This window comes from Sebastes umbrosus, chromosome 3 (assembly GCF_015220745.1).
Source record: "Sebastes umbrosus isolate fSebUmb1 chromosome 3, fSebUmb1.pri, whole genome shotgun sequence".
Taxonomy (NCBI): domain Eukaryota; kingdom Metazoa; phylum Chordata; class Actinopteri; order Perciformes; family Sebastidae; genus Sebastes; species Sebastes umbrosus.
In genome coordinates this window covers 31,284,284-31,298,658 of record NC_051271.1, presented here as the reverse complement: position 1 = coordinate 31,298,658, position 14,375 = coordinate 31,284,284, and the positions used below count along the sequence as shown (strand labels likewise).

At 39.6% G+C, this 14,375-nt stretch overlaps 2 protein-coding genes across 3 annotated transcripts; both read right to left on the bottom strand.

Moving 5' to 3' along the window:
* Positions 1–2,177: 2,177 nt before the first annotated feature.
* prdx2 (peroxiredoxin 2) lies at positions 2,178–6,908 on the bottom strand. 2 transcript variants are annotated; one of them, XM_037765671.1, is made up of 6 exons: positions 6,753–6,908; positions 4,915–5,035; positions 4,204–4,357; positions 3,370–3,492; positions 3,089–3,219; positions 2,178–2,567 (listed from the first exon to the last, which is right to left on the bottom strand). In XM_037765671.1, exons 2-6 carry the CDS (start codon positions 5,015–5,017, stop codon positions 2,485–2,487), a joined length of 594 nt encoding a protein of 197 aa, XP_037621599.1. In that variant the 5' UTR covers positions 5,018–5,035; positions 6,753–6,908; the 3' UTR covers positions 2,178–2,484. The 2 variants fall into 2 exon arrangements, with proteins under 2 accessions (XP_037621599.1, XP_037621600.1); XM_037765672.1 differs by lacking the exon at positions 6,753–6,908 and adding an exon at positions 6,632–6,652.
* A 1,452-nt stretch (positions 6,909–8,360) lies between these two features.
* On the bottom strand, positions 8,361–11,954 carry LOC119485839 (homeodomain-interacting protein kinase 1-like). Its single transcript, XM_037765656.1, has 7 exons — positions 11,770–11,954; positions 10,751–10,926; positions 10,388–10,576; positions 9,370–9,551; positions 9,017–9,260; positions 8,813–8,899; positions 8,361–8,674 (listed from the first exon to the last, which is right to left on the bottom strand). Exons 1-7 carry the CDS (start codon positions 11,789–11,791, stop codon positions 8,486–8,488), a joined length of 1,089 nt encoding a protein of 362 aa, XP_037621584.1. The 5' UTR covers positions 11,792–11,954; the 3' UTR covers positions 8,361–8,485.
* Between the last annotated feature and the right edge of the window lie 2,421 nt (positions 11,955–14,375).

Here is a 14,375-nt window from a genome sequence, read left to right as displayed (position 1 = left end):
TGTCACCTCTTTAGGGTTATTACGGTATTTCTCGTTAACATAACCACAGTGTTGTTAGTGATCTGTTCTGGTCAGCAGTCACAGCAGCGGCTTGACGTTGGAGACGTCCCAGCGTGGGATTGTTTCCCCATTGACGTACATACGTCAGTCCATATATGGGCAATTTTGCATGCAAACGTCACGCAACGAGAAGGTTTCCGGGAACTCCCTCCTACACTGCCCGTCAGACAGGCTGAGTCTCCCCTTCACACCACACTGTGTGTGTATGTGCGTGTAAATGGAGATGTTTGTCAATGAGTGGTTTATTCGAGTTGAGGGAGTTTCCCCATTCTGCTTTCAATTTCCCAAAACAAGTTGTGAGAACATTAGCTCAGGAAAAAATGGTTGAAACATAAAGTTCCACACAAACAAGCTGACAAGACTGTCTGATGGGTGAGAGCAGGTTTACAATTACAAGCTTGAGTGTCAGCAAAAGCTGGCACAAATACATGTTGGGGAGAAGAGAGGTGACACATTGTATGTAGGATCCACACATAACACAGAAATGACCAAATATAAAAAACACAAAATTAGGATTATTTTGTCTTTAGAGTGATTATACATCCTACTATGTTAATAAGAATTGTACTGTGGTTACTGCGGTGTCATCCAATGTTACTTCCTCAGTGAGAGAGCGAGAGAGAGAAAATATAAAAATGCATCGTCATTACTTGAAAGGATTTTATTTTTTTATTTTTTTAAAGGGGACCTATTATGCTTTTCCCCCTTCCCTTTAGTGTGTTGTGTAGTTTTTTGTCCATGTAAAAGGTCTGCAAAGTTACCAATTCCAAAGTTCATGCCGAAGGGAGTTACTCTCTCACACAGAAATACTGCTCCTGAACTGACTGAAAGGCCTCGCTTGAAGTCCCACCTTTTCTTCCGTAAAGTGGTGATGTCACCAAATAACACATTTCGCAAGAGGCTAGTTTGGCACGCCCTCAAACAAAGCTAGTTAGAGCAGATTCCAAACAGAGCATTACAGACAGAGGGTGAAAAAAGGCACTGCAGCACAGCCAGTATTAGAAAAATAAAGCGTTTTTTGAACATTAACAGTAGGCAGAATGTTTTTGGCATCATTGGGCAAAAATTCCATAACCTTTCAGTATATTGTAGTTCAAGTATTCTGAGAGATAAATACATTTCTGCACCTCCTCATGGCTGTTTTCAGGCTTTAAAAAAATCTAGCCCGTGACGGGAGACTTTGGCCAATCACAGGTCATTTCAGAGAGAGCGTTCCAATTGGCTGTTCATTCAACAGAGGCAGCTGTCAATCACTCGCAAACTCCGATCAAACATTTTCTAATTTTACGGCTTAACATTTCACTACAAAATATTTCTGAAAACATTTGAGGTGAGAAATAGGCATTACAGTAACAGAATTGATTCATATTTGATCAGCGCTGCCTAGTTTGAACGTTTGATTGGAGATCGCGAGTGATTTGATAGCTGCTCAGAGACGGCAAGCTCCAGCTCGGCTGTGATTGGTTGATTTCCTCCGGTCTGTGAAATCTTACAGATGCCATTAGGAGCACCGGTGGACACCGGAGGACATAGAGGCACATGATTTTTTTCAGATTACCTGTCTCTTGCACTACTGTCAGGATACAGTGAGCATTATATTAAAATAACTTTTTTTTAAAAATCACATTTGCTCCAATTCTACCCACTGCTTTCTAGTAGAAACCACAAAGTACGAGATGGTACCTGAAAATAAGCATAATAGGTCCACTTTAAAACAGTAGGATACCTATGGATGACTATTCTCCTCAAACAGTGAGAAGTAGCTGGAGTTGGGACAGTCATGCAGGTCAGTGTTAACTCATATTCAACAAACCAATCTTTCCCAATGAGCTACAACGCCAGGTTGTTGTGCTGAGTCACACACCACAATAACTCCAACATTAACCAAGACTTCACAGCCTTGTGACGTACTCAGATCCTCAGCCAGGCACAGGGCCCAGCACTGATACACCAACTTAATCCCAACAATGTCTGTTTGCGTAATACTTCCAAATTGTAAAGTCACCGAGAACAGATTCAGGAAGTAGTCTGCCACCACCTAGAGGGCACAAGTGGAATGACTTTCACAATATAATGTACAGCAGTACTGCTACATTTGTCAGACAAAACACACTTAGTCACAATTCTCTCACTGTTTTAATAAAGATGGTAGCAAATTATTAAATTACAGCAAGGAAAAATAGCAATACTTTTTTCTGAAAAAAGGAACAAAACAACTATAGTTTCAGTGCTCGAGACTATGAGGTCGCTCCACCAATTGTACACTGGCCGTACAAAGATAAAGACTCGCAACAAAAGATTTATCTAACAATTTTGTTGGGTTTAATACATTAGATTGGACGCCATGAGATGCTGCTTCACAAGGACACCTCTCATCTGAAGGCAAGTGCTACGGCGAGGAAGCCAGCTAGAAGACCTTCACATTTACTGCTTGGAGAAGAAGTCTTTGCTCTTCTCCACGTCGGGGATGATGGTGTCGCTGCCAGGTTTCCAGCCAGCGGGGCACACTGTGTGGGGAGGGAGAAGGGACAAAGTTTACCACAAGGTTTAGTGAGGGACGTTGAACTTTGCATACCCTGAGGACGAAGCACATGAGTGGAAATCACAGAGGGTAAACTGATAATACAAGGCTATGTCCACAAACTAAACTTTCCCAAGTCAGTTTTCAGCTACAGGCAACATCATTTAACTAACTATTTACATGCTAGCTGTGAGATGTGGCGTACAAAGGATCTAAAGTAACACATACCGTCAAGCGTTTCTATTAGATGTGAATGAGATCAAGAAAAAGCACAGATAATAATGAAAACTAAAGCACCACGAAACAACAACAAATCTATGTGGCTGATGAACAATGTTGTGTAACAGTGAAGGTGAAAGAGGAATCCCATAGTCATAAACCAAATGTGTGAGGCTGATGAGCTTCCAACCAACCAACAGAAAATAATGCAGATGCCCTTTTCTCAGCCCTAACTTCATGGCCTGTCAAACACACATCAAAAAGGGAACAATAAACCGTCGTACTCACCTTCTCCGTGTTTGTCAGTGTGCTGGAAGGCCTGGACCAGGCGCAGAGTCTCGTCCACAGAGCGACCCACAGGCAGGTCATTGATGGTGATCTGCCTCAAGATGCCCTTGTCGTCAATCACAAACAGACCCCTGACGGGCACAGATTGAGGTTTAAGTATTGCACAACAGTAGTAATGATACAGCAGAGTTAGTATTACATTCTATCAAGCTCCCACTGCACCGTGGCTACAGGCTTTTAATTAAAAAACGTATTCCAACGACACAAGCAGTTTTCCTGACCTGTATGCGATGCCGTCGTCCTCCTTCAGCACACCGTAGTCTCTGGAGATAGTCTTGGTGAGGTCTGCCACAAGGGGGATCTTCATGGTACCCAGACCTCCCTGCTTCCTCGGTGTGTTGGTCCTATTGGGGAAAATAAAATATAAACGGCAAATCAAAAACCCACTTATAGGCCAATAAGCTGACAAGACAGTGTTACTCTAACTTCTGATGTACTGTACTTCAAGCATGTAAAAAAACTCCCCATCAAGACCCAGTGCCGAGACTGTTACCTCAGAACTTATCAAGACTGTGCAGAGAAGCACAGAGACAGGAGATAAACTGGGGTGTTGCTTTAGATCTGCCAAAAACAGTTACTATTAACCGCGTAATAAGAAATTGCCAACTAGGAACGTCCTCATCTCAGTCATTTAATAATCTGACAATCTCTTCAGAGTCCTGATCTGACATTTACATTTACTACACAGCCCTCAGTGCACACTACCTTTAAAATAGGCCTTGGTCAGATATTAACACCAACCACAGCTTTCATTTAATGGAGTACTCGTGGTTTTCTTAGTGTTCAATAGCTTTTTCATAGTGTTTAGTATGATATTTGTGGATAAACCGAGTTGTTGAGCTTTTTTGACAAGAATAAAATGCCCAAGTTGAAAACATTTTCTTTTTCAAAAAACAGTAAAACTTAGCAGGAAGAGATCACCTGCAAACAAAACTTTTGTTAAAGCAGCTCTGCTAACTCTATTTACACATGTTGGCTGCATTGAATGCATACAATCACACAGATTACATTCAAACTAAAGCCACGATTTCCTCTCGGTTAGCAGGAATCCTCACCATGCCAAGTGACTGAAGTGAGAGTCTACGGAGCAGCCGATGACCTCGCAGCCGATACTGCGGAACTCCTGGGCCCTGTCGCTGAAAGCTATGATCTCAGTGGGACACACGAATGTGAAGTCCAGAGGGTAGAAGAAGAAGATCAGATACTTCCCTGAAGAGCACAGAAGGAAAAGATGAAACAAAAATTAATTCTGATCAACTCATATTTGATGACATAAAATTAAAAAATAAAAGTAATTGATACTGACAACACACAGTCAAGAAGATCGGGCTTACATATACTGCTAATACAAAAGCTAGATTGAGGAGAGGAGAGCAAACACCTCAGAGATTAGGGACGCACCGACTTTTTCAGTCCCGATACCGATACCTGGGCTTTGGGTATCGGGCGATACCGATCCCATTGTTTTATTAGAAAGCTGTCTGCCTCACTGTGTGGAAGTGACTGGGATCATTCTTTCACGTGTACGGCAACATCCGTCTCGACTTAAACATTGCTTCCCTAACTTTGTAAAACAAAATGTAACAAATAAATACATAAATATACATTTATTGAATTGTTATTATTAAAATAATAAATCAGACACCAGCAACTTGGTAAAAAAAATAAAGTAAATCCAGTATCGGCATCAGTGCATCCCTATCAGAGATAGTAACAAATATGCAAATGCCTCTACTACTAGTCTATGTGAAATAACACTAAGTTACCTTTGTAGTCTGACAGCTTGATGTCCTTGAACTGTCCGTCCACTACAGCTGTGGCTTTAAAGTCTGGGGCAGGCTGGCCAATCTTAGCGTTTCCAGCAGACATGGTGGTGGTGGCAAATGACTGAGAGAGAGAGGGAGATAGCATATAATATGTAGTTAGCAGAAAATTCCTGAAGCTCATAAACCGTTGTAGATAAGCTCAGCTGGGTGGAGCTCTAACATGAAACCCTCCACATATAAAAAGCAATAGAACAAACATTTTGTTCATTCATGATTTATTTAATAGGAACCAATACAATGTACATAGACAACTTAAAAACAGCTATATGATGCCAGTATCATAGTGCTTATAGCAAATGCTAATTTGCAACACCTGTCCCTAGAAGGGATTTTGTGTAATAACTAGACATGAGTAAAGGTTTGTCGCTGAATTAAACAGGATCTGGTTGCTCTGTTAAAAGGTGGTAAAGTTTGCAGCAGATTTCAAGTGATCAGGTAGCGAGTTCCAAGACTTCGCTCCTTTCACAGAAAAAGCTGTCTGAGCAAAAGATGTTCTGCAGAATTGAACTTTACAATTGCCACTTGAAGCTGCTCTGGTGGATCTGCTACAGCTCTGCAGTCTCATGATGTATTTGCAGAAAGGCAGAGGAGCAAGTCCGTTCAAACATTTAAACACAAGCTTTACATAATGAAAATCAATAAAGTTTGCAAAACTTAACATCTTGTATTTACTCAAAATGCGGCAATGATGGCACCTTATTTGCTTTTTGTCCAAGATTTCCAGGGCCCTATTGTAAAGACACTCTATGGATTTGACTACAGACTGGTTGGTGGCTGGGACCAGGCAGCCAAACCAAAACCATAGCACAGATGTGAGAAAATCATTGAGTTTAGAAACAGCAAGTCACAGTCAAATGTCAAGCAATTTCTTATCATCGTAAAACAGCTAAGGTTAGCCTGAAACTTGAAACTTAAAAACACCAAGTGCATGATGATTCACCAGACAGCCAGCTATTGCAGCTCTTTGATGATTGGTGCATAGGCAGCTAATAACAGGTCCAGTTAAAACCATGTAAAGTCACATGCAAGTCATGTTCAGCCTGCAGGGCACAATAGCCTATTAGGAGGCTTATGTAACCATGATATGCACAAACCAATAAGAGGATACTTATTGCATATATACATGTTTTACAAGTACTTATTATTTATAAATCAAGTTTTAACCTTTGCAATTCTATAGAAAGGCAGGATATAATACATTTACACCCTGTATTGATCCAACCAGGCCTCCACAGCAGCCATGAGGTGTTTATTCCTTTAAATAGCTACAGTCTGGTGTTACAATGAACAAGGTCTGCATGCATATAAAGAAAAATCCTTGTTTGACTGCCATGTCATAATAAAACAACAGATCAAAGCAACCACATCGTTTTATTGATTTATATGCTGATAGGTGAGTAGCAGACATTGATGGTCAAAGTTCAGCTCTGTAGGTCAAAGTTGTACTATTCTATGTGGTTTGTCATAATGAGCTGGCAGCAGCGACTACTGTTGAAGAAAGCGAAGCAGGGCATTGACCAGTCTCTCTGCTGCCAGCTGCAGCTGCAGCACAGAGACAAAGAAAGTGGCAGAAACAGGCCCAGATACTTGAGGAGGAGGAGGAGAGCTGCTGAGCCGCACCGCCGGAGCTAGCTCAGCGTTAGCTCACTGCACTAACCCGGTTTCTTTGTCGTCTCTTTGCTCCAGCACAAACTGCTGCTGCTCGAGCCGTGCACACATAACAATGTGAACGTGTGACAGTTAAGAGTCAGACAAACGCACCATTTCTAAAGACTCACCTGTCTTTACGTAAAGCCGAGGAGAAGTGTCTGCTGCTGGCAGGAGGAGAGGAGAGGAGAGGAGAGGGGAGACACTCAGAGGAGGGACGGCTGGACGGCAAGAAGTGGGCGGGGCCAGCGGTGGCCTCCGGAAGTGAAAATAACTTCTTTCAAAGTAAAAGTCGGGGTTAGAGTGTGTATTTGTGTCACTTTGTGGGAAGGTGAACCACATTAATTGTATTAGACAGACAGTACTGTTTTTCTAATTCGCTTTGGCTCAATTCTTGAATGACAATATTTATTTTTTCAAAATAATAAGTTCAAATCTCTGAGCAGTTAGTTTGTTGTTCACAACAGATTTGAATTCCTCATTCATTCAGATAGAGAGATAGATAGATAGATAGATAGTAACTTTATTGATCCCGAGGGAAATTCAAGTTTCCAGCATCACAGTTCCATAGTGCAAAACATGTTAGTAAAAAGGCAGTAAAAAAGTTAGTAGTACAAAGTAAAAAAAAATATACCAGATATAAAAATACAAGGAGATGAAGAAAACTGTTAAAACTGAATATAGTGCAGGGTAACAGCTGTGATACACGACTACTAAAAAAGTGAACATAGTGCAGAAGAGACTGTTAAAAATGAGTATAGTGCAGGGTAACTCCAGTAGCTTAGTCTATGAAAGTGCACTGTGTGCATTTGGGGTTAGAGTGTGTATTTGTGTCACTTTGTGCACTTACTGTGGGCAGTAAATTCAAGCAGTCCAGTAAACTTTTACCTGCTATTGAAATGGGAATCTAAACAGCTCAGTGCGATACAGAACAGCATTCAGCTGGACAGAGCTGACATTGTGGTATAGTACAGTAAGCAGTCAGTGTCAACAAAAAGTAAAACAACACAGAGATTTGTATATAAGAAACATTTCATGGGTTGAGTGCCACGGGGAGAAAACATCTAAACATTTACAGCTCACACAACGATAAAACAACTTTTCATTTTGGTGGTGTTGGCCAACTTACTGACACAATAACTGGTTTTGAAGCATGAATGAAGTGTTCTAGGTGAGTTACTACCTTTTGCAAACATGCAAAAGAGTTATGATGTCCAATGAAACAGTTGTGACGATTGCACTTACAGTTTAGAAAAGTTTAGAGAGGAGTTTCTCCTTATCCGATGAGAGGGTCGCACTGTAAAGGACAGAGGGTGTTGTATCCTGTACAGATTGTAAAGCCCCCTGAGGCAAATTTGTGATTTGTGATTTTGGGCGATACAAATAAAATTGACTTGACTTGGGAATGTTAAGACTGTTTAAAAAAATGAGCCAATGTGATTGAGAGAAACTGTAAATGCGTAAAAATTTAATATGTATATATAAATTTATGTCAAACACAACACTTTGGACATTGAACACGTACTTTACTTGAATTGTTATTCTACTTCATACTCCACAACATTTCAGAGGGAAATATTGTACTTTTTTAACATTAACAGAAAATATTCACTGTAATCTAAACACATATGTACCATTTGACAACTTTAACTTCACATATACATCATGTTTTGTTGTTCTATTATATTTCTATTATATTTCTATTATACTTTGTGTTATCTCCACACATCATGAACATATTTTTGAAGTCATTCAATTGTTTTATTGAGGAGTCGCGGCTTGAATACAACATTGCAAAGTTCAAAACCGTGGACGCTCTTCTTCTGTGAGGAAGGCTGCTGAGTGACGCTTGGCTCAGCTTCCTTCATGCCAACTGTTTTTTAATGTTCATGTTTTGGCTGCTGTCAGTGTGCTGCTCGACAGAGAAGAACGGATGCTCCAGCACTCTGAGGGGAATTATTCGCCCGTGTTTGTCCACCAGCAGCATCTTTTTTAAGAGGTTCACAAAGTTTCGCAGCTTCTTCTTCTCGGCCTCGTTTCTAAAAGGCATCATCTGGAACAACAAGAAATCTAAGTTAGAACAGGTCTAATAATCTTATTGGATCACGGCAAATGCAGTCGATAAAGAACATGTAATGACATCTTACATCAGTTATAGTAATTCATAATTACATCGAAAGAGACCACCTACCTCCCTCAAGGCATTCAGAGAGCTGAGGCGAAAATGTCTTGTGTCTCTGAAACGATGCCCAGTCTGTCTGGCAAACTCCTCAGGAGACTACATAGACAGTGTTTATGTTACATTATTGATCCTGATAGACACACTGACAGACAGACAGACAGACAGACAGACAGACAGACAGACAGACAGACAGACAGACAGACAGACAGATACCTTAAGTCTCCAGGTCCTCTGGTTATATCTGCTCTGACTGTAAAAGAAGCAGGTGGTTTTTTGTCCACAGATCATCAGATAATCTGGTGGCTGACCCAACGTGTCCACGATGAATTTCATCTGATCATATTCGTGGTAGCCAGGAAAAAGCAGGTAGCCCAGAGCAAGTTCTGCAGCCACCAGACCGAGAGACCACATGTCTATCGGCTCCATGAAGGCCTGACCCAGTATGACCTCCGGTGCCCTGAGCAAAGAGGAAAAGAAAAATATATTAAACCACAGACTTCTCCTCTTGGCCACTGGACTGGAGGCACAAAGCCACGGCATCTGTGCCACACATTTTCTGTACTTACCTGTAGCACAGACTCTGCACACGTGAGCCTGGAACAACATCGGACACGTAGCGAGCCAGGCCAAAGTCAATGAGCTTGACATGCAGCGGCTGCTGCCTGCGGTCCACGACCATTATATTGTCAGGCTTTAAATCAGCGTGTATGATTTTCAGGGCCTCGAGGTGGAGCAGTGCTGTGGTCAGCTGAAGAATCACAAAGTTTAGATTATTATTAAGGCTGTCAATTAGGGTTTGTTGATTCAAATATTTAATCGCAATTAATCACACCATTGTTCATAGCTAATCGTAATTAATCGCAAATTCATCGACTTTTTTATCTGTTCAAAATGTACCTTAAAGGCAGATTTGTCAAGTATTTAATACTCTCATCAACATGGGAGTGGGCAAATATGCTTGCTTTATGCAAATTAATGTATATTTATTATTGGAAATCAATTAGCAACACAAAACAATGACAAATATTGTCCAGAAACCCTCACAGGTACTGCATTTAGCATAAAAGAATAAGCTCAAATCATAACATGGCAAACTGCAGCCCAACAGGCAACAACAGCTGTCAGTGTGTCAGTGTGCTGACTTGACTATGACTTGCCCCAAAATTGCATGTGATTATCATAAAGTGGGCATGTTTGTAAAGGGGAGACTCGTGGGTACCCATAGAACCCATTTTCATTCACATATCTTGAGGTCAGAGGTCAAGAGAGTGGCAGTTTTTCCTCGCCAAAATGTAGCATTATGGAGCGTTATTTAGCCTATTTCGGGACAAGTTAGTATGACATGGTTGGTACCAATGGACTCCTTAGGTTTACTAGTTTCATATATACTTTAGCTTTAAAACTGAGCCCATTACAACCTAAAAACCGCAAGTTGCGTTAATGCATTAAAGAAATTAGTGGTGTTAAAAGAAATTTGCGTTAACTTTGACTGCCTTATCATTGTGTACATTATTAAGTATTGATTTTCCACTAAATTGTAAGTATAAAAATGATACTTCTGAGAAAAGTAAAGCTTCCACATACCTGGTGAATAACTGGGCGGATCTCACCTATAGACAGAGCATGACCTCTCTGTTGTGTGTATTCACGCAGACTCTGGTCCAGGAGCTCGAACTCCAAACAAATGAACCTTTCATGGAAGAATGAGCCGTTCCATCTCACCAGATTACATCTGTCCGGATCCAGAGTCTGCAGCTGTTGGAGAATTTTAATCTGTGGGAGAAAGGAAAAGTTAAATTTTTACTGTTTGCTGTCACCTTAAAGACACACTACATTGTAATGATTTAGAAAGGTTGTAGGTACAGTATGTGATAGACGGATTTTCAAAAATAAATTTAAACATGCATATTCCAGCTCTAGTTTTGATAAATAAAGTTTGTGCTCTACCTCTTCCAGTGCTCGCTCAGCCAAAAAGGGCTTGTCTTTGGTTATTTTGATGGCCACCTTTGCGTCAGTTGCAATGTCCACACACTTGGCCACCTTTCCAAAGCAACCCTCCCCCAGAAAGGCTTGCACCTCGTAGCAGGAGGCCAGCAGGGTTCCCTCGTATATCGGGAAGCAGTCTGTGGAGGACGAGCAGAGCAGAGAAGGGGAGATAGACAAAACAAGAAGTTACATTTTGCCACATAAACATCATGACACAGTCAACAGAACACCTAACAGCACATCTGTATATGACCAAGACACACAGGGTTTTCAGGCTGCCACTGATTTCTAATGCAAGATAACATTTTCCATTTGTTTTCTGCTGTTGTGCCTGAATGCATCCCTGCACATATAAAAGTATTTGAGAAACGCCATCTGAGCATAATTTACATCAAACCATTCAAAATGGTCATGCTTTTGGAGAAACATTACATTCTTTCTGTACTGGAGAGAAACAAATAAGCCAAACTCAAGAATTCAACAATAAAAAAACATTACTTTTATTACATTATTTTAGTTTTTCATTTCAGATTTTCAGTGCACAGTGGATTAGCTAAATGTCTAAAGATGTTTCAGCACAATTTTTTTTTCAAAATAAAGTACTAATCTTGTACAAAGAGCAAAATATCAGGATAGACAATTCATATAAAAAGTTATTATTATCCCAACCTTATTTTTCTCAGAAAACGATACATGCAGATTAATTTAGATTTTATCTCTAGACTCAATTACAACATCCAAGATTCAAAAAAGGATTATGTCCAACTTTTATATATTTGTTTTATACTGATATTACATACACAACCAGTGAAAAACTAAACTGTTTACCCAACAATTCCTCTTTTCCAATGAATTGCTGAAAGGCCAAATCCTCCATATCCATTTGAGATATATTAACATACATAATTGAAGAGTTTTCTATGTTTCTCAGTAGTTTACAGTTCAATATATCTAACTTTTCTTTACCACTCTCAGCTTACCTGACATGCGAGTCAACGCCATGGATGGTTTTGAAGCAAATTCAATGCCAACGTTGAAATGGGAACAAAAAGGACAACAGAAAAGTCTCTGTATGTAATTTCATTCTGTGAGAAGAAGCTGCATCAGAGAATAAAACCAAGGCTAGACCTAAAAAAAGTGGGACATTTTGGAATATCTTCAAATATTCTTCAGTGCTAGTTTTGTATATATTTTTGAGTCAAAACAAGTTGCTAGTTGTCAACTACCGAATGTCAACTGTCTACTAGCTGTTGGCTACTAATTAGCTGCTTAACTTGCTACCAAGTGAGCATAATGAACAAACAAAGAGGATATGAAGATACATGTCTAGAAGCAGCCTTACAACAGGTGACAACAAAACCACAAAGGGATAGAAAGACAAAAAACAAACCAAGTGCTGTCTGTGGTCTAAACTTTACTGATAGATCAAATGAAATAAAACATTCTATCAGAAAGTGTATGTCTGTGAAATATAACATTTTTACTCATTTGTAATGATGATGGCTTGGCATTTTGATTTTGTTGTTTAAGTTGCTGTTAATATATTGACCAAGCAATGTTGTTAATGTGTCATTTTGTATACTTATGATCATGTGATAATTTATGGTAAGACTATTATTGTTTTCCTTCAATAGTGATGTATGTTTGATGTTCTTTGTCTGACATGTACTTTTCTTTTCTTTTCTCCTCCTCCTGAGTTTTTTTCATGGTGCAGTGGATATGTGATGATATCACTTCCTCAACCAATAGAGGATGGCAGACACTTCCAATCATCCAATCACATTGTTGTGGTGGTGTGTGGCAGCAAGTTATTTTATAAAACTACACGTTGGAGGGGATCTACTCTCAGCACCCCAATAATTTTGAGAATGTGCATGTTGACCTCTCCTTGAACTCCTTACTAATTAGCTGCTACCTGCTACTGTTGCCTGCTACCGGCGTCCCAGGGAAGGAGCTGCACTGAGAAAGGTAGCGGAACATTTTATGAAGACAAACGAAAAGAAAAGAAAAGAAAGGAAAAGAAAAGGTGTCTCTAGGCTAGAAAAGCTAATAGTTAGCCTAGCCTCCCTCGGAACAAACAAGTGGTCGACATGGAAACGGGCCAGCAAGCAGAAAAGAACATCACAGCTCTCAGAGCAGAGAGCAGGGAGACTGAATACCCTCCTAAATGTAGCAGCTAGGGAGAAACACAAGGAGAAGACACTGAGTGGTAACCCAGAGGTCCTCTTCACTGACTATGCCCAACAAAAAGAAGGAAGGACGAAGAACAACCTCATATTCTTCACTGAATCCATCTACATCTGGAAAGATACCCTGTGCAGCAATTATGCCCACGTATCCAATGAGGGCATCAGCTCAGGAGGCAGATTAAAACTCTGTAAAGATGAACTTGACAAAGATGACCCTCTGCTTACCATCACATACTACACCGCAGGAAAGGTCATGGTCCAAGAGAATGAAGCCAACCTGGGGTCATTTGAAGAACACCATCCACAACGGTGACATCTGAAGAGCACATTTTGAAAATCTGTATAAAAGACATACCAATAAATGTGATTAATTCAGATCAATGTATTGTAAAATAAAAACTACAAACATTAGAAGAGACTGTGAAAGACAACCAAAACCCCCTTGATTTTCCAATTACTTGGGAAGAATTGACCACAAGGACAAAATCTCTCCGGCCAAGGAAAGCTTGTGGCGCAGACAGCATTAAAAACGAAACGCTCAAATGCAGAACTACTCCAGAGATGCAGGGAGCAAGGTGGAAGTTATTCAATTTTGTATTACAGTCAGGATGTTTTTTATGCATGTGGTGCAAAGGGCTCATTTCCCACTTTCATAAGAGTGTGTAAATTATTCTGTAGTATTTTACATAAAAGAATGCTATAGATTTCCTTGTCGATCACTTCATCATGAGTAAAAATCAAAATAGCTTCCTCCCAAAAGCTCGGTGGTGTGGTGTTTTAAGTAAACTTGAGTACAGTTCAAGTATATTCCCAAGTATACAATAAGTACACTTATATCAATGTACTAGTAGTATACTTGTAAGTGTACTACTTCAATACTTCTTGGGACTAAATTGGCCCACTTTCTAGTTTATAAATGTATACTTTTAAGTATACTTTAAATGTAAGAGTAGTAAACTTTGAGTACACAACTAGTTTACATCCAAGTTGTATTTCGTACTGCAACTATAATATGAACTATACTTCAAGTGAACTTACAGGTATACTGTTTTACTATGGTTATATACTTGTAGCCCACTTTTTAGTTTATAAAAGTACGCTTTAAAGTATACACTTAGTAAACTACTAGTTTAATAGTTTTTACTGTAAGTATACTTGTACGTTTTCTTTAAGTTAACTTATAGTACTTATCCAAAAATGCTTTTACTTTTCTGTATACTTTTTAGTATAAGCCAAGTACACTTAGACTTTTCTGTATACTTGTGGGTATAAACCAAGTATACTTCATTTTGTTGAGTTTAACTCAGATAACTCCATAAATAGTAATCTGAAAGCCTACTCTCTTAATTTAAGTTTTATAAAAGTATACTAATAGCTTATTTGAATAAAACTTATTT

Excerpts from the sequence above, each read along its gene's own strand:
- LOC119485839 (XM_037765656.1), bottom strand. The coding sequence starts at position 11,791 with ATGGCGTTGACTCGCATGTCAG. Across the intron at positions 10,927-11,769 it reads GGCGTTGACTCGCATGTCAG|ACTGCTTCCCGATATACGAG; the intron begins GTAAGCTGAGAG and ends CGTCCTCCACAG. Across the intron at positions 8,900-9,016 it reads AGAGGACCTGGAGACTTAAG|TCTCCTGAGGAGTTTGCCAG; the intron begins GTATCTGTCTGT and ends CTGTCTATGTAG.
- prdx2 (XM_037765671.1), bottom strand. The coding sequence starts at position 5,017 with ATGTCTGCTGGAAACGCTAAGATTGGCCAGCCTGCCCCAGACTTTAAA. Across the intron at positions 4,358-4,914 it reads CAAGCTGTCAGACTACAAAG|GGAAGTATCTGATCTTCTTC; the intron begins GTAACTTAGTGT and ends TGTGCTCTTCAG. Across the intron at positions 3,220-3,369 it reads GACGACGGCATCGCATACAG|GGGTCTGTTTGTGATTGACG; the intron begins GTCAGGAAAACT and ends TGTGCCCGTCAG.